The sequence below is a fragment of the Aricia agestis genome, chromosome 6, assembly GCF_905147365.1.
Source record: "Aricia agestis chromosome 6, ilAriAges1.1, whole genome shotgun sequence".
NCBI classification, from domain to species: Eukaryota; Metazoa; Arthropoda; class Insecta; order Lepidoptera; family Lycaenidae; genus Aricia; species Aricia agestis.
In genome coordinates this window covers 6,734,400-6,752,864 of record NC_056411.1, presented here as the reverse complement: position 1 = coordinate 6,752,864, position 18,465 = coordinate 6,734,400, and the positions used below count along the sequence as shown (strand labels likewise).

The 18,465-nt window shown below is 37.8% G+C and overlaps 3 protein-coding genes across 5 annotated transcripts in view; 2 read left to right on the top strand and 1 right to left on the bottom strand.

Annotated features, from left to right (window-relative positions):
- LOC121727686 (structural maintenance of chromosomes protein 5) overlaps window positions 1-18,465 on the bottom strand; it is a 73,021-nt gene that overhangs the window by 34,059 nt on the left and 20,497 nt on the right. The window lies entirely within an intron of this gene.
- LOC121727689 (cytochrome P450 4C1-like) overlaps window positions 1-18,465 on the top strand; it is a 37,099-nt gene that overhangs the window by 4,936 nt on the left and 13,698 nt on the right. The window contains exons 4-9 of one of the 2 annotated variants that reach the window (XM_042115656.1): window positions 912-1,094; window positions 1,693-2,084; window positions 2,173-2,241; window positions 2,365-2,533; window positions 2,839-3,018; window positions 3,531-3,722. In XM_042115656.1, coding sequence (XP_041971590.1) covers window positions 912-1,094; window positions 1,693-2,084; window positions 2,173-2,241; window positions 2,365-2,533; window positions 2,839-3,018; window positions 3,531-3,715 — 1,178 coding nt within the window. In that variant the 3' untranslated portion in view covers window positions 3,716-3,722. Of the gene's footprint in view, window positions 1-911; window positions 1,095-1,692; window positions 2,085-2,172; window positions 2,242-2,364; window positions 2,534-2,838; window positions 3,019-3,530; window positions 3,723-18,465 lie in introns of those variants that run through there. The other variant, XM_042115657.1, reaches the window with a different exon arrangement.
- On the top strand, window positions 10,602-17,515 carry LOC121727692 (cytochrome P450 4C1-like). 2 transcript variants are annotated; one of them, XM_042115660.1, is made up of 9 exons: window positions 10,602-10,776; window positions 12,188-12,297; window positions 13,029-13,119; window positions 13,679-13,861; window positions 13,964-14,346; window positions 15,244-15,312; window positions 16,285-16,453; window positions 16,625-16,804; window positions 17,355-17,515. In XM_042115660.1, the coding sequence occupies exons 1-9, from the start codon at window positions 10,626-10,628 to the stop codon at window positions 17,513-17,515; spliced, it is 1,497 nt and encodes a 498-aa protein (XP_041971594.1). In that variant the 5' UTR covers window positions 10,602-10,625. The 2 variants fall into 2 exon arrangements, with proteins under 2 accessions (XP_041971594.1, XP_041971595.1); XM_042115661.1 differs by lacking the exons at window positions 10,602-10,776; window positions 12,188-12,297 and adding an exon at window positions 12,424-12,479.

The following is an 18,465-nucleotide window of genomic DNA, read 5'->3' as shown; positions in this document are numbered from 1 at the left end:
TGTATCTATATCTACAGGTTATAACAAAAGTGATAATTCTTTTTTTGATATAAAATAAGGGGCGAACGAGCAAACGGCACGTTGACAATAACTTAGTTGGGGAGGGCTCTAGCGTGTCAGATTAAGCTTGTATAGGCTTCCGACATGTGTCTAGTTATCAGGGTATAGAAATCATATTTCTCACATGATGGGTTTTTTTATATATTTGGATTGGATCATTGGATCTGTCAGATTAAGATAGGGGATGTTTAGTATACCCCAAAGAAGCTTCCATTTATAGCACTGACGATTCAAAGTTACGTAGTACGTATTGTTTACGTAGTTCCGTACTGTTATAGAGCAAACATAGACCAAAAATTGTGTTTTTGTATGGGAAATTTAATAATTAAATTAAATTTAGTAATTTTTTATTTTATTTTATTTTAATATTATTCTTAAATTTTGAAGTAGAAATATTATAATTAAGGTCTTTGTGAAAATATCAAGTGCCTACCTGTTGTCATTATTGATATCGAGCAAAAATGCCAAAAAAATCACGTTTGTAGTATAGGAGCCCGCTTTAAATATTAATTTTATTAGCCGGGCCGGCCGGAAATACCACGTCCTCACAGGAAACCGGCGTGAAACAGCGCTTGCGCTGTGTTTCGCCGAGTGAGTGAGTTTACCGGAGGTCCAATCCCCTACCCTATTCCCTTCCATACCCTCCCCTATTCCATTCCCTTCCCTACCCTACCCTATTCCCTATTAAAAGGCCGGCAACGCACCTGCAGCTCTTCTGATGCTGCGAGTGTCCATGGGCGACGGAAGTTGCTTTCCATCAGGTGACCCGTTTGCTCGTTTGCCCCCTTATATCATTTAAAAAAAAACTCATAAAAGAGTTCCGATTTATAACTGGTTTCCAAAATTTCCAGGTCCGAAATGGCAGAAACGTCGAAAGATTCTCACATCGGCATTTCATTTCAATATAATACCAAAATACTTTGCGACGATGAAGGATAACGATAAAGTATTGATTGAAACTTTAAAGAAAAGTGACGGACAACCCATAGACATCGTCACCACCATCTCCGAGTATACGCTTAACACTATTTGTGGTAAGAATCACATTTGTTAAAGAAATAAATTTACCATTTATGGAGACTTATTAATACAGGTTCCCTAGAACAGTTTTTTTATTACTATCAAGAAATTTTTTCGTGAGTAGCTTTATTTTGATAAGACGAATAACAATTTCCTCAGCGAAAAAACTCGAAAGTGGTTTCTAACAGAGATAGAAAGGATTTAATATTTTGATTTGATGGTCCTAAAAATATGGATTTTATTATCAGTTATATTAGGAAATTGTTATTCGCAGAGGAAATTGTTATTCGTCTTATCAAAATGAAGCTACTCACGAAAAATTTGCTTGATAGTTGATGGTAATCAAAAAAAGTTTGTTCTAGGGAACCTGTACTAATCTAAAACTTTATTTAAGCTTCAAAATTTAAGCTTTAGATCGTACCGAGGAAATATACACAGAAATAGCCCTCCTTCAGGATTTAATGGAATGAAATCAATAAATATATATTTAAAATGGGACTAAAAGCTACCAAGCACTTGGAAAAACAACTTCTATTATAATAAGCTCCATACGTATTTACATAATATAGATGTTCTCGAAGTGAAGGTAATTACGAAAAATTTATGTTTCAGAAACTGCAATGGGAACCAAGTTAAGCGAGAAGGAATCTGAATTAGGGAAATCATACAAAGAAGCTATTTATGCCCTCGGAAGACTTCTAGTAAAGCGTTATTCTAATGTCTTTGCGTATTCAGATTTCATATATTTTTATTTAACGTCATTAGGTAGACGACAAGTGAAATACTTAAATGTTATTCAAGATTTCACAAAAACTATAATAAAACAGAGAAAAGAAGCTTTAAACGCAAATGAAGTTAGTGATATTAATGATAATAACGAGGAGGACGAAATGACCGGCAGGAAGAAAAGGACTGTTATGTTAGATTTACTTTTATCTGTACAAAAGAATGGTCAAATTGATGATAAAGGTATTCAAGAGGAAGTCGACACGTTTATGTTCGAAGTAAGTTAAATAATATAATTAATTGATGAAATAGCTTGAATAGTAATTATTATTTAATGACTATGTGTTAATTTTTCACACATTTTAGGGGCACGACACGACTGCTGGTGGTTTAACGTATACGCTTTTATTGTTAGCAAACCACTCGGACATTCAGGTAAAAACTAAAATAATGTTTCTAATCAAAATATACAGAAAACCTTTAAATCAAAACCAAAACAACAAACGCAAATAAAATCCTACTTTGCTTTTGTCTAACAGCGTTTTATAACATTTGCAGAAGAAAGTCGTAGAGGAGTTGTATAAAATATTTGGTGAAGACACACGTGAGGCTACTTTGGGTGATTTAGCTGAAATGAAATACCTAGAGCTGTGCTTAAAAGAAAGTGTGCGATTGTATCCTCCTGTCCCGCACATATTAAGACAAATAACACAGCCTTGTAAACTAAGTGAGTACTATAATATGCAGCATTGTAATAATTTCCAATTTTTCGGAGTCGATTCGGTATCTCTCTACTATCAAGATTCTAGTTGCTTCATTAAGACTTTTATTTTAGCAATAATAAGTATCAATAATAAGTAATAACGAATGAATTGATGTTGTATGCAAAAATTTATATGCAGTTTCATTGTTCGACAATAGAATGAAAATGTAATACTTACAAGAAAAACAATAACTAAATAAAGCGCATCTCATTAAGCTCAAATATTTACCAACTAATATGAGAACTCAATATGAATATAATACTTTTAGGTAATTTCGATATACCAGCAAATACAATGTGCAGTATCCACATATACGACTTGCACCACAATCCCAAACTCTACCCTGACCCGGAAAAGTTCGATCCTGAGCGGTTCCTGCCGGAGAACAGCGTGGGTCGACACAACTACGCCTACATACCCTTCAGCGCCGGACCCAGAAACTGCATTGGTAAGATTACATTCATAGATAAAAAGACACACCACAACTAAGCAAACAAGCACTGTTATAGCTCCGATGCATGGACTGATGACTTAAATGTGGATGAGGGCGGCCCAATAGCGGAATGTCTGCGTCAGCAATAGCCGGATAATGATGATGATGATAACGACGACGATAAAACTGGACATCCCCCTTCTGGGGCACTGGATCCATACACATGTGCATGTGCCCGGAGCGCCAGAAGGTGGCAAATTAATTTATTAGTTTTTAGGTTTATTGTTTACTAACATAATATGGGTTCAAACAGCCTGAAATAAACATATATTATTTTAATTTTATTTATTTAGTCATCAGTCCTCGTAATCTCGTAGTCATCACCTGTTTATTCAGTTATATTTTTAATAAACAGTATCACGTCTGCACCAGACAGAGTAGTTAACGATAAATCTAATCAGAGTTTTAAGGCATTGTTAGGAGACATTGTTCTTCCTAAGATTGAACTACTTATAAATTTATTTCAGGTCAAAAGTTTGCGATGATGGAAATGAAATCGGCTATTTCATCAATATTAAGAAACTTCGAGCTAGTTCCTGTGACCAAGGTGGAAGAAGTAGTATTAACTGCAGACATAGTGCTAAGGAATACTGATCCTATCTACGTTAAGTTCCAACCCAAAAGTCGGTACTTGAATTTAATAAATATTTGATATAATATTCTTGTGTTTGGTGTTTTCGTACGGCTTGAAGAAAAAAAATTAATCAATTCCACACTTGCATCCATAATATACTTCTAGCAACATCTGTGCCATTTAAAATATGTCTGTGTATTATTATTATGTCTGTGTATATAGATACAAATAATATTAATATTATTTATATCTTTCAAAACAATTTTTTAACAACCCTGAACTGTAAAAGACATCAAATTGTAATATTAATTGCATTAGGAAAATATTAGGTTAGGGATCAAGTTTTTTCGCATTTTATATAAAAATTCAAAAGGTTTTTTTATAAAGGTTATTTACAATTGACTAAAATATATAGGTGCCATTTTGTTCGATAACTTTTTGTCATCTTGTTGGTAGGGACATGATCCTATTGCTATAAAATTTTTGGGGCTTCTGATGAAAAAACTGCGACAAGTGGTTTTGGCAGTCCTCTTGTGATATCAATCGGACACTGCCAAAGGAATTCTGCAGCGACCGAAACAGGTGGAAATCTGAAGGTGCAAGGTCAGGACTATACGGCGGATGCATTAACACCTCCCAGCCAAACTCCCGTAATTTTTGCTGAGTGGCTAAATATGTGTGAGGTTTAGCGTTATCATGGTGAAAAACCACACCCCTTCTGTTGATTAATTCCGGCCGCTTTCTCTCAACTTCTTGCTTTAATCTTATCAGTTGTTCGCAGTACAGTTCGGAATCGATGGTCCAATTCCACAACACACACAGCACAACCTTGTTGCGAGTTAACCCGGGTTTCGCCACAGTCTGTGAAGCCTGACCGGCCTTTGACCACGATCTTTTTCGTACGTTCTTGTCGTACGTGATCCACTTTTCATCACCAGTTATCAGTTTCTTCAAAAATGGTTCGGTTTCATTACGTCGTAATAAAGAATCACAAATTAGTACACGGTTCATTAGGTTTCTTTCAGTGAGCTCATGAGGTACCCAAATATCGAGCTTTTTTGTGTACCCAGCTTTTTTCAAATGCGCCAAAACCGTTTTATGGTGAATCCCACAGACATAGATTATGATAGATACCGCATGTGCATGTACTTCGCGTGCAATATCGCGCTCCCAAATGACGAGCAATGCTCGTCTTTCGAAAGTCTGTTTTTTAGTCTGCTATCGGAATCGGACGTTAATCGGAATTTTGAAAATGCCTAAAAGTGCCGTATTGAGCTGTAGAAATTCAAATAGAAACGTTGGCCGAGATAATGGGCACTTTTCTTATCATCGGTATGTCGCAGTAGCTATAAAAAAGTGGCACGCTCGTTTTTACCCGACTACGGCGAAGCAAAAAGGAGGGTTATGATTTTGGCCTGTATGTATGTATGTATGTGGATATGGATGTTCATCTGTTCCCTCGTAACTTTAAAACTACTTAACGCATTTGTACAAATGTGGTGTCGTTAGAAGCCTCTTGACTGTCCGCTGGTTATAGGCTGTAGCCTATAACCAGCGGACAGTCATGTATGACATCACGTTAAATTGACTGTAGCACCATCTAGGGGACTGAAAGTAAAGAACAAAAAAAAATAATTTTCCTGACAATGTCGTGTGGGGTATCAAAAGAAAGAGCTTTATTAGCACATTTCAAATATGTAAACATTATTAACAATTTCTCACGGGTTTACGAGCAATCACCTGATAATTGCAAGAATTCATAAATCACTTCAATACAATATCTATACAAATACATATTATAATAAAATCGGGATCAGAGATGGGGATGGGAATAGGAAGGGAAGGATCGAGGGGGGAGGAGTAGGAGAGGGTCGGAGGTAAATGTTGCTTATATCAAAATGGTGTGGTGGGGGGCTTCGCCTCTGGCCTGTACCAAACCCCCCTGTCCCCCACCTGGAAATGTTGTCGCGTCGTCAGTGTTGAGTTTTGATTCTCCTTTTTTAGGAACAAAGTTATAAATAAAAGTGAAATTATTGTACCCTAAACTAAACATACACTTTTTGAGTATCATTAATTTATTACCATGTCCTCCACATGCTTGGCCCTCGGCCGGAACTTGAGGGCTGCTCCCCTTAACTAAATACGTGCACTTTTTGACTATCATTAAATTACCTATATGAAGGCCCGCCACCCTCGTGGAAGTGTTATCGCGTCGTGAATGTTGAGTTTCGATTCTCCTCTTTTAGGAACAAATTTGTAAATTGTTGAAAGTAAAATTATTGTACTCTAAACTAAACATACACTTTTTGACTATCATTTAATTACCTATATGGAGGGCTTGGGCTACGGCCGAAACTTGGGGGGGCGCAGCCCCCCCAACCCCCCCCCTCGTGGGAGTGTCATCGCGTCGTTAATGTTGAGTTTTGATTCTCCTTTTTTAGGAACAAAGTTATAAATTAAAGTGAAATTATTGTACCCTAAACTAAACATACACTTTTTTTGGAAAAAAATTATCCATCTCCTTTAAAATTATTATACTATGCTAACGCGGACTAAGTCGCGGGCAACAGGTAGTGAATCAGAACCAAATAAATTGTAAAACATTCTCATGATCCTCGATCATTTGAGGAGTTGGATAGTTTAAGATCGAGTGAATCTTAGCCCCAAAATAATTGAAATAAAAATAAAGTATAAAGTTTAAAAAACTAAAACCCGACTACTAAAACACGCTCTAAAAAGTACGAAACAAGAAAACAGTTTATAGGGATATGGAAATGTTTAAAGGATAGCCGTGGTCGTATGCCACCTACTAGAGCAAAACAGATTCATTATATTACATTAATATAATAAAGGGCATACTTTATTTTTTCATACAAATGGAGCGACATGCGGTACCTATCTATCTTGATCTATGTCTGTGGTCAATCCCCAGTTCTTCAGCTACATCGTAACTACTAATATGCCGATCTTGCTCCACTTTTTCAAAAATGGCATCAGTTTTGTCCGTAACAGGGCGACCAGACAGTTTAGCTGAAGATGGCCCCTCTCACCACACTTATAGCACATGGCTTCAAATCTTTTCCTCGTAGAAGCCTTAACTTCCTTGACTTCTTCAGAGACCTTGTGGATCTTATGGGTCTGCCGTATGTCATGGCGCACAGCCTCGACTTCCAAAGCATGCGCTAATGCTTCCTTTAGCGAGGTATGGTGACCAAGTCTTACTGCAGCCCTGACCTCCAAGTCTTTGATTCCGTCGACAAATCCTTGAACAATATTTGTGTCGACCATCTTGGTGTCGGCTCCTGGATATGCTTTCCTGACGAGTTTTTCAATTTCCAACGCCCATTGTTGAAGTCCTTCTCCTGAACGTTGGACTCTGTCACGCAGTTGGGCACGGAACACGTGCTCCAGGTGTCGCTCCCCGTATCTGATTTCCAGTGCCTCCATCAGGTCTTGGAAACCATTTCCCGTATGTGGCAGTGCCTCCAGAACCGACACAGCTTGCCCTCTGAGTGCAACAGTGAGAGCGGTCAAGCATTGCTCCTCCGTCCATCCGTTTGCGGTAGCAACAGTCTGAAATTGCCGACGATAAGCATTCCAAGAAGTAGTGCCGTCGTACGGTGGCACCTTTACTCTTGGTCCTTGCGCCACACCAGTGACTCCACTAGACACCGCAACTCCCGTAGTTTCTAGGCGCACTACTCTCTTCTGTAGTTCTGTGAATCCGGTTTTCAAATTTTCCACAACCGTCTCTAACCCAGTAACTCGTTCTTTCATTACGTCGACATCTTTACGAAGCTTAGTCACCGTGTCACTAACATCCTTTATAGCTCCAAGTGCTTTTTCTTGGAGGTCTTTTTGCTGCTCTTGTGATTCTCGAATCGCTCTGATTTCAGCCTTCTGAAATTCTTGCAAAGCGCCGAGCTTGCGGTCTTGTGACTCCATCATTGCCCTTTGAGAATCTTGCAAAGCCTGAATTAACTCAATTATGCTTTCTAATTGAGGAGCCATTTGAGGGGCCGTAGAAACAACGGGTGTGGCTGGATGGATGGAGCTGGTCGACGGGGCCTGAGCAGGCAGGACTTGAGTAGGTGGAGCCTGGTGGGCGGGGCCAGTGGGCGTGGTCTGAGTGGGCGTGGCCTGGTGGGCGGAGCCAGTGGGTGTGGCCAGAGTGGGCGTGGCCTGGTGGGCGGAGCCAGTGGGCGGGGCTTCGCCCAAAGTGGGCGGAGCCTGGTGGGCGTGGTCAGTGGGCGGAGCCTGGTGGGCGGGGCCAGTAGGTGGGGCCTGTCCCTCAGTGGGCGGAGCTTGGTCCCCAGTGGGTGTGGCCTCCGCAACTCCTCTCTCGGAGTCAATGGCAGCAGCTCGCTGCGCCCTTGTCCTGACACTCCCCTTGAAGTCCTCTCTCGGAGTCAATGGCATCTCCAAATCTCACTTCCGACACCAGTTGTTACGTGCTAGGGTTCGAGGATTTGGAGAGAAAGACCTGGTGACTCTCTTGAAGACTTTATTAACACTGCACTAAACACTAGGTCACAACACTTAGCACTAAGTCCAAACACAAATCACTAGGTCCAATCACTAAGCACTATCACTGTCCTAGGTCGTAGCCAAGTCGCAGGTTTCACTGGTTCACTCACTATTGATCACTCCGAAATCGCCTCGATCGATGATAGCTCGAAAGGAACTGAACTGACTCGCCGGACCTGCCTGCGGCTCTTTTTATATGGCGAGACGAATTCCAGAAATTTCCCGATTCACGTAAACAAGTAAACAACCGTGGGAAATTTCTAGGCGGCTCGGGCATGTACCACAATAAAACTGCCGTCCTTGCAGTAAGTTGAATTTAATTTAGACCTTATGGACTCAGTCATAAGGTCTAAATTCAAACACGCTAACAAATAAAGGGTAAACACGTAAACAAACATTGGACCTTTTTAGAAGGTTCGAGTATGTACTTGCGCACCACGTGTCCGTATACCATGTACCGTAACAATACTATAATGCGAAAATACTTTTTCCCCAATCTATTAATTTATTGTATATGACACAAGGAATAAGTAAAACGAATATTATAAAGTTACTACTCCATTCTGACACGTAGACTACGTGTTTTAAGCTATAATGTGCGACTTTTTTATGTTCATAGGACATTTACATGAGAAGTACTTATATAGGTCAAATTAGTATAAGAAATATATGAGCCATTTCGTCGTTAAAAATGCCATAATATTTCATAACATTGGATGGGTTGCAGCAGAGTTATAGTTATGCCGCGGCCGCACATGTCTATCGTACGAAGCTTCGTGCTATGGCCTATGAGACGATACCATTGGACGATACACGCAAATCGTCCAATGGTATCGTCTCAAGCATGAAGCACTACGCATATGCGGCCGCAACGTTACAGTTATGGTCAAAGGTAAGGATATAGTTAAGGTTAAATTTACGGCCTCAGTGAGTTGCCAATGTCAGAGTAATTTTGTGTCGACTTTGAGGTTTGAGGTCTGGTGAAGAAACAAGGTACAGTATCTAATAATTTAAAATCAGTTAAAAATACCTAAAACATACATAATATCTAGAGGTTAGTAAAACATCAATATCAATTTTATATTATTAGAACGAATATTAATATACAACACAGAATATGAATAAAAGAGGTATTTACATAACACAAAATTGATTTAAAATTGATAGGGAGAGGAATGTTGATGGGAAGGAAATTATAAAGGTAGGACTGGTTTTTGGGACAACAGAAAAAGATATGGTCCAAGGTTGAAAGTACCCTCATTTAAACCACACTCACAAAGAGAACTATCCTACTAAGTACTTGAACTTGAGCTTCTTCAATGGGCTAGCGGCTAGCCATTCCTTATTCCAATTTCCATCTAATGTATACATGTTTTTTAGCTACAGGAATCAGATCCTGACAGTATAACTGGTAATGAGTTAGTGCACCTGTTGTAACAGCTTCCTTAGCGTATGCGTCCACACTCTCATTGCCAGTAACTTTAGCTATAGAACTGTAGATATATAACTTTAACTATAACTATGACTACAGAATTTGACAGATGTCTGTTGCTAAAGTTAATAGGGTTGAGAGTATAAAAAATGAATTATCTATACAAATTTACTATAAAAATAATTTGTTATGGCAACATTGTGAGCCCTACCTATATCTTTAACTTTAACCGAGAAAATTGAGCGGTTAAGGTTATCGTCAAATATGGCGTGAATTTGACTTGAACCAGAGATTTGGCAGTTCATTTGACATTTTGTTATAGTTAAAGTTTAAGTTATTGTTAACGTCCAATAAACCTCCCATACACATCAAGCGGGGGTCATTTATTTTTTCCGCGTCCACCCCACCGTGTGGGGTGTCGTTGGATAGGTTTTTTTAAATATTATGAGTATTTAAGACCATTTTCCGATTTAGGGATCCGTTTGTGAAATATGAAGTTTTAAAGTGGCAAAATCGAGTCCGGTGTGGGCCCCTTTTACCAGCTAAACGGTTGCTTCTGGAAATGTGAATTTAATTTAAATCTGAATTTAAAAGAAAAAGACTTTATAAGTTTTTTAAGTTATATTCGATCAACTAAATAAAAATTTATTCGGCGAAGTATAAAAGAACTTTTCGTTCAAATTCCTTTGAACGTAACTGAGATTCGTACGTACGTACGAACGTAACTGAGTTGTTAGTAGTGTAAAACACGTTATAAATGTACATTCATTGACCATACAAAAATTATCAAAAACTAGCGGTACCACGGAACCCTAAATTGCGCGTGGCCCGACACGCACTTTTAATCCTTTGCGAGCTGAACCCTAAGAGAAGTTTTCTGAGATAATATGAAGTTCACGGGGTCGACATTTGCAGTAAAGTTAAACATATTATAATATATTCTTTTGTAGAGCTATAAAAACAAAGATATTCCCTGTACTAAGCTTTAGTTTGTCTTTGGAAATCAGTACTATCGGTCTATGAGCTAAGATGTTCTTTTATTTATTTTGTGTCGCCATATTTTTGATAGCTATCCACGTGTTGTTCAATTACAATGCAAAAGCGAGACTCATATTCAAATTACCATCAACAAAGAGTACTTTTATTATGGGCCATGCTTTGGATGTTATGGTGTCACAAGGTAAGTTAAAAATAATTGTCATATAAAAAGATATAGGTAGTGTGCACGCGTGTTATATGTGTGTGTGTATGTGTGTCATATAGACAACGTGCATAATACTATGGCTAGAACAGGGGTAACCAAATGGCGGACCGCGGTCCGCGTCCGGAGCGCCGACCCATTGTGTGCGGACCAAGCATTTTCAAAGATTATAACTTCGTTTAAAATAAATTTCGGTCTTGATGAACATCTCCAGGATTAAATTCCAATTTCACTCCTAACAACAGAGAGATAATTAGCTACAAAAATTGACACTTTTTTCATTGATTTGTAACGTTTGCATAATAATTTTTTTTAATGTGTGGACAGCCAAGGTCATTTTATTTCTTAAAATGGACCCCGAGCGAAACTAATTGGTGACCCCTGGGCTAGAATCATAATATGATTCTAGCCCAGGGGTCTAGCCAAGGATAACGGTGTTTATACTAGCATCTTGTATATTATACAAGATGCTAGTATAAACACCGTTATCCTTGAAACCATCAAATGAGTCCGTCAAAATGAACAACTTTTTCTATGAGAACAATACTGGGAACTCAAAAAAATCCCTCTTCATACCCATACAAATTGCCGATCCGGGCATCCGTATGGGTATGAAGACGGCATTTTTTTTGAGTTCCCAGCTTTGTTCTCGTAGAAAAAGTTGTTCATTTTGACGGGCTCATTTGAAAGTTTCAACTTTCAAGGATAACGATGTTTACACTAACACTGTATATTAATGCCATCCCCCGAGCAAACGACCTTGACCATACATTTTGACGGGCTCATTTGATGGTTTCAAGGATAACAATGTTTACACTAACCTCTTGTATATGTAGATATGCTGCTGATCTAATATACTAACGAATTACATTACTGTAATTCGTTAGTATTTTAGATTTAACAGTTATTTTATTTCAAAATATAGTACAGGTAAAGATAATCATCTTGAATTACACACAATTATTAATGAAATATAATTACACTATAAATTATCTCAAATAATCAGCTGTAAATTAGCCGAAATTACTCGTATGTGTTTATAATTTTTATCGCCCGACAGAAAAAGAGGGGTGTTATAAGTTTCACATATCTTTTAGTGTGTGTGTATGTTTGTATGTGGCAACGTATCCTACAAACGGGTGGATCAATTTTGATCTAGTTTGTTTGAAAAAATACATGATTAAGAGTGTTATAAGCAATAGTTCACCGTCATGATTCATGAGGCCGATCTAGTACTGGAAACGATGATTGTATCGTGAAAATTTGATTTAATTTTTAACCGACTTCCATAAAGGAGGAGGTTATTGTATTCCAATTCCTGGCACTAGTGAGATGTTTTGAATAAGGGGTTATTTTTTTTCTAAATATAACATTATATTGTTGATATCAGTGGAGCTATTTCGGTATGCCCGGAACATGGCAGCCAAGTTCTCGGGAATCTACGGATTCCATGCGTTCCCGGTGTCCAGTGTCTGCATCTACAATCCAGAAGATGTCGAGGTACGTAGAGCAAAGATGGGTAAGTATGAAGTATCCCACTACTCGTATGTAATGGCGGCTGTACACACTCGTCAAGACACCCCGAGACAGGTCGAGCGCGTGTGTACAGGCATGTACGGCCGAGGATCTCGGCGAGAGGCTCTCATCGAGTGTGTACACTGTACAGCCACCATAACTATCTTGTAAGTAATTTACCAACGGATTTATCCTTCGGGCACCTCTGAGATCATGTCATAGGGTTCTCGTGGTTGGTTACCAATGTCGATACTAACGAAACAGGTGTTGCAGGTGTGGGAATATGTGGTGCGCTAATTGTATTGCCCGAAAAAATTAAAAATATTTTATTTGATATAGTACCTATTTTTTTGTTGAATACAATCTATAGTAATATTATAAATGCAAAAGTGTATCCGTCTGTCTGTCTATCTGTCTATCGGTCAGTCTGTCTGTCTATTACCTCATCACGCCCAAACCGCTGAACCGATTTTGCCGAGGTATGTGGATACTTTAGAGTCCCGGCAATGGGGATAGGATACTTTTATCCTGGAAAAACATACGGTTGCCGCAATAATAATACGGTTGCTGCAAGTGGCCATGGGCGACGGAAGTTGCTTTCCACCTGGTGAACCGTTTGCTCGTTTGCCCCCTTATTTCATAAAAAAAAATTGGCGCAATGGAGTTGCGGGAATCGTTTAGTATTGAATAAAAATACCATGGTGATCTTTTTTCAGATCATCACATCGAGTATGAAGCACAATGAGAAGAGTAACTTGTACAGATTTCTAAAGCCATGGCTGCAAGATGGACTACTTGTAAGTAAAGGTGAGAATAAAAATTGAAATAAAACTTTATAAAGGGCGATAATACTAAAGAGGTTAGTGTATCCCTCTTAAAGAGTCCGTTGAGGAAATAGAAGTGCTGGAAGAGTTACTTTTTTAAATTATTGTATGAGGAAATTCATGACATTAATGTACTTACTTCTCATAGAAACATAGAAGTCAAAATCAACCTTTTCAGCGGTGCTACTTTCACAGATAACTCTATACAAGGAACACAATATATTATACATTTATATTAGAAGTAAAATTGTTATAATAATAAATAATCAGCACTGGATACAAAGGTCGTCGTCTTTAACCAGTTACAAGTTTTTCTATTTAACTGTTTTGTTTACCTTTCCCTGTCTTACCCTCTCTCGATGTTGTGGTCGAGATTTATCTATGTCCTCAGGGTCGTGAGATAGCGTCCAGAGCAGTCATAAGTCAGATAATAAGGTGTTTGACTCATAGAGATTAAAACGTTACAAAGGTGAAAAACTTGAACTCAGGTTTATAAAGCAAACCAGTGACCGTTGACGTTCTAACAATTTACTATCTTACAGGTTCAAAATGGCAGCAGCGTCGAAAAATTCTTACATCGGCCTTCCATTTTAACGTGTTGCAAAAATATTTCGTAACAATGAAGGACAACGATAAAGCACTAATTGAATCTCTCAAAAAGAGTAATGGAGAACCCGTAGATATCGTGTCAACAATGACCGAATACACACTGAATACCATTTGCGGTAGGTAATGATACAGTTTAAAATTATAAACTGAACTACATAGTGTCTATAATAATTATATAAAATGTAAAACGACATTTGAAAAAAAATCGTTTGTTCTAGAATCAGCAATGGGAATAAAGCTAAGAGAAAAAGAGTCTGAGCTTGGAAAATCGTACAAAAATGCGATATACAGTCTCGGAAAGGACCTAGTGAAAAGATTTTCGAACATCTTCATCCATCCTGATATTACATTCTACTCAACAATCCTGGGAATACGTCAAACGAAATATTTGAATACTATACACAGCTTCACGAAAAGTATTATACAGAAAAGAAAGGAAGCTTTAAATAATTACGAAGTTAGTGATGAAAATAATAATGAGGAAGAATTGGGTATTAAAAAGAAAAGAACTGCCATGTTAGATTTACTGCTATCCGCACAAAAGCACGGAATAATAGATGATAAAGGTATTCAAGAAGAAGTCGACACATTTATGTTTGAGGTAAGCTGTGAATAAATATTACAGAATGACATAACATACGAATTATAAACGATTTGTGTGAATCAGACCACACCGCCTGACTTATTATGTAGAACTTTCGTATCTTTCCCGACGCAAACATAGCAGCTAGGCTGCGGAATCCTAGACTACGGTCACACGGTCAGTCTGACATCAGTTCAGTCCATCAGTCTGAGACTGATGCCAGTATGATGGCTGAAAAGTACATATTAAAAAAAATATTAGTCCGTCAATCAACCGGTTAGACGATCATTCTCCCATCATTCCTGACCAAACTGATGGACCCAAAAGAAAACATTTAAAATCATAATCTTAAACCTATTGCATACTTCTAACAAAAATGTAAATTATTGTTAGAAAGATGCAAATTGTAATAGTCATCATGCCTACTATAATAGGCATGATGACTATTTTTTTTCTTATCGGTAGTTGAAAGACACTTAAAAAATAGAAACATTGTTGAAAGAATGACTCTGATAGCTTAAAAATTCACCAAGATATGACAATACAAATATCTCATTAAAAAAACCTGCCCGAAACGCTCCATACAAAGTGGTACGAAAGTATGACGTCATTCTTTCGTAGTTTGTACGCATCGGGAGACAACTTTGTTCAACAAGTATATTAAATATTGCGTTTATGAAAGTGGTTTCATAACAAAAGTTGCTTAGTTATCGAATTGTATACAAATATTAAGAAATTTAATTGAAAAAAAAAATACTTGAATATCCAACTTTGAAGGCGCTTATCAAAAAAAATACAAATGCTATCAAGCTGAAATTTTGGATTTCTTATTTTTTTACCGTGATTTCTTTATTTTATTAACAAAATTCGCTAATCTTTGACCTTGTCATCATCCCTATTGCAATTCCCTTTCAGGGACACGATACGACAGCAGCTGGATTAACCTATGCAATTTTGTTACTGGCAAATCACTCTGACATTCAAGTGAGTAAAACTTGTAAATTTTTTTTAGTTACTCATTATCATTAATGATTTGTAGACTTTCAATAACATCAATAATGTGACAAATTTTAAAAAAGACCAAGGGATTAGGACCTGAATCAGACATGGACAATGGACATTTATAATGAAATATCAGACTTATATCATATTATATTAATATGTATTACGTAAAATTGCTTGATTAAATTTAATAGTTTTGTCCCAAAATGTAATTACTATTTTAAAGAAACCGGAGCTATTTCATGATATATCCATACTAATATTATTATAAATGCAAAAGTGTGTGTGTCTGTCTGTTACCTCTTCACGCCCAAACCGCAGAATTGATTTTGCTGTAATTCGGTATGGAGATACTTTCAGTTCCGGGAAAGGACATAGGATACTTTTTATCCCAGAAAAATGTACGGTTCCCGCGCGATAAACGAATTTTGGCTCAACGGAGTTGCGAGACTAATCTAGTATCATAAAAACCTTTTCCACCATAAAAACCATAAAAAAAATTACTTTTACTAATGTAAGTAGCTCTCAAAAGCTAATGTGTCACTCTTAAGGCTGACCCCACTTCGTCATATGAGCGACGCGAGCGCCGCGTGCGTGCCGCGAGCGTAGGTGCCTTACTCCCGAAACTGATATCGATTTCGGTTTTCGATTTCAACGGTTTTTTGACACTTTAGACATCTAAAATATGTCTAAAAAATGTCAAAAAACCATTGAAATCGAAAATCGAAATCGATATCAGTTTTGGGAGTAAGGCACCTGCATAAGCGTCGCACTCTCGGCGCGCACGCGGGGTTCTATCGCTCACACGCCCGAGAAACGCGCACGCCTAATGTTGGGAACGCCTAAATTTTAGAAAAACGCTTCCTCTGAACGCACATTAAGTTCAAAAGTTTAGAAGCTCATCAGAAACTGGTCTACGTATCCCACCTACTACCTACTGTTAAAAAATTTCAGAACAAAATAGTTGAGGAGTTACATGGCATATTTGGAAACGACGACAGAGACGCAACTATGGATGATTTGGCTGCGATGAAATATCTAGAGTTGTGTTTAAAAGAATCCATGCGTCTCTATCCACCTGTACCGTTTATAATGAGACAAATAACACAACCCTGCAAATTAAGTGAGTGGATTTTTAGCATATTACAAATGCACTTTTTAATCCATAAACATCTTCTGTAACACGAGATATATAGAGAGAGAATATCAGCTCCGAGGTTATTTTTATCAATAAACTAATTACTATTGGTAAGTCAAGAAATTCAAACTAATAACGTGCACGTGTAACTTTTAGGTAATTTTGAAATACCAAAGAATACATTATGCAGTATCCACATCTATGATTTACACCGAAACGAAATTATGTTCCCCGATCCGCACAAGTTTAACCCTGAGCGGTTCCTGCCGGAGAACAGCGTGGGTCGGCACAACTACGCCTACATACCCTTCAGTGCCGGACCCAGAAACTGCATTGGTAAGAATCAGACGCATATCTTGGACTTTGGACTTGGATCACGTTATATGATATACCCAGAGTCCAGCGGGGCTAAAATGGTCGCTTTGAAGAATCATGATATGAATCATAATATGATTCATATTTCTAAAATCGCAAAATGCAACTCTGCTTGCAATTCATTTCTGTATTTTTGTACTGATTTGACATTTGTCAGTTTGACAGTTTTGACAATTCATTTGCTGAATTGATTGAGAGGAATTGCTAAATGTGACCATTTTAGCCCCGCAGAACCACACAAGTTGGACCCTGTCGAAGCGGTTTCTGCCAGTTTACTGCATCATAAGATTCAAACGCATTGTGCAACGTCTACCTGCGAATCCTGTAAAGAGTTCACTGTGAAAGTAGCGTTGAAAGAGCAAATTGCTCTTTCAACGCTACTACTTTCACAGTGAACTCTATACAAGGGATACAGACACAACCTAAAAGCATTTGCGCTTTATATCTAGTAGTTTAACGAACAGCTAATGAGTTGTTAAAATATTTTTAAAACAACTAAATAATGTTCCAGGTCAAAAATTCGCAATGATGGAAATGAAATCATCTGTGTCGTCAATTTTAAGAAACTTCGAGCTACTTCCAGTGACCAAGCCATCAGATATTGTTTTTATTGCCGACATCGTCTTAAGAAACACCGAGCCAATCTACGTTCGATTTGTACCTAGACGTTAAACAAAAGAAGTAATTTTAAAAGTAATAAATAATAATGTTCTTTGATTTATCACACCCCTACCAAACTCTTAGGCTCAATTTATACTGCCGCGGAATGGAACGGAAGCGACCTTTTGCAACGAAATTGTAACTAGCACAATGAACTTTTTGTTGACAGTACACACAAATTAAATACTCGGAGCCAAAAACCGGAGGATCCTCGAGAATTCCGCGGAAGAAGCGCGACCAATTTTGTACAGTTTTTTGCAAAAAGTCGCCTCCAGACATCAGACAATAAAGTATGAAAATAATATTGTACATGAAACAAAAGCGGGGCCTCTGCTAGCCCCTGTGGGATGCCCATGTAAAATTAGGTATACATATTTTATATTGATTGACGTCACATGACATTACTCGGTTTATAAATTAACTAGCTGTTGCCCGCGACTTCGTTCGCGTGGACTTCAGTTTATAGCGCGCGATGTCAACAAAATTGATGTCAAAAGCTTTTAAAAAAAACCCTGGTACCCCTTAAATCAAAACACCCAAAAACAGCTGTGCAGTGTGCACATAACTTATTTCATTTTTTATTTAAAATAAACTTTATTTACGCCAAATTTTAAAGTAAGTATATTTAGCTCCCCAATTACACAACTTTACCCATAAACTATTTATCATTAGGGTTACGTCACTGCATAGATAAAGTACCGTACTGAGTTATTTAATAACGTAAAAGATAATTAGCAATCGAAAAACTCGAAAATTCGATGCAAGATGATACCACCTCTTATAGAAATATGTTTGAGCAAGCGTCCATGTAGGAGACGGCACGGCGCCATCTATTATGAATTTTTGGCGTCCATGTAGGAGACGGCACGGCGCCATCTATTATGATTTTTTGGAACTAACTTAATTTGAACAAATTTACGCATTTTTACCCTCTTACAACCCCTTTTTCTAGTTAAAAAGTA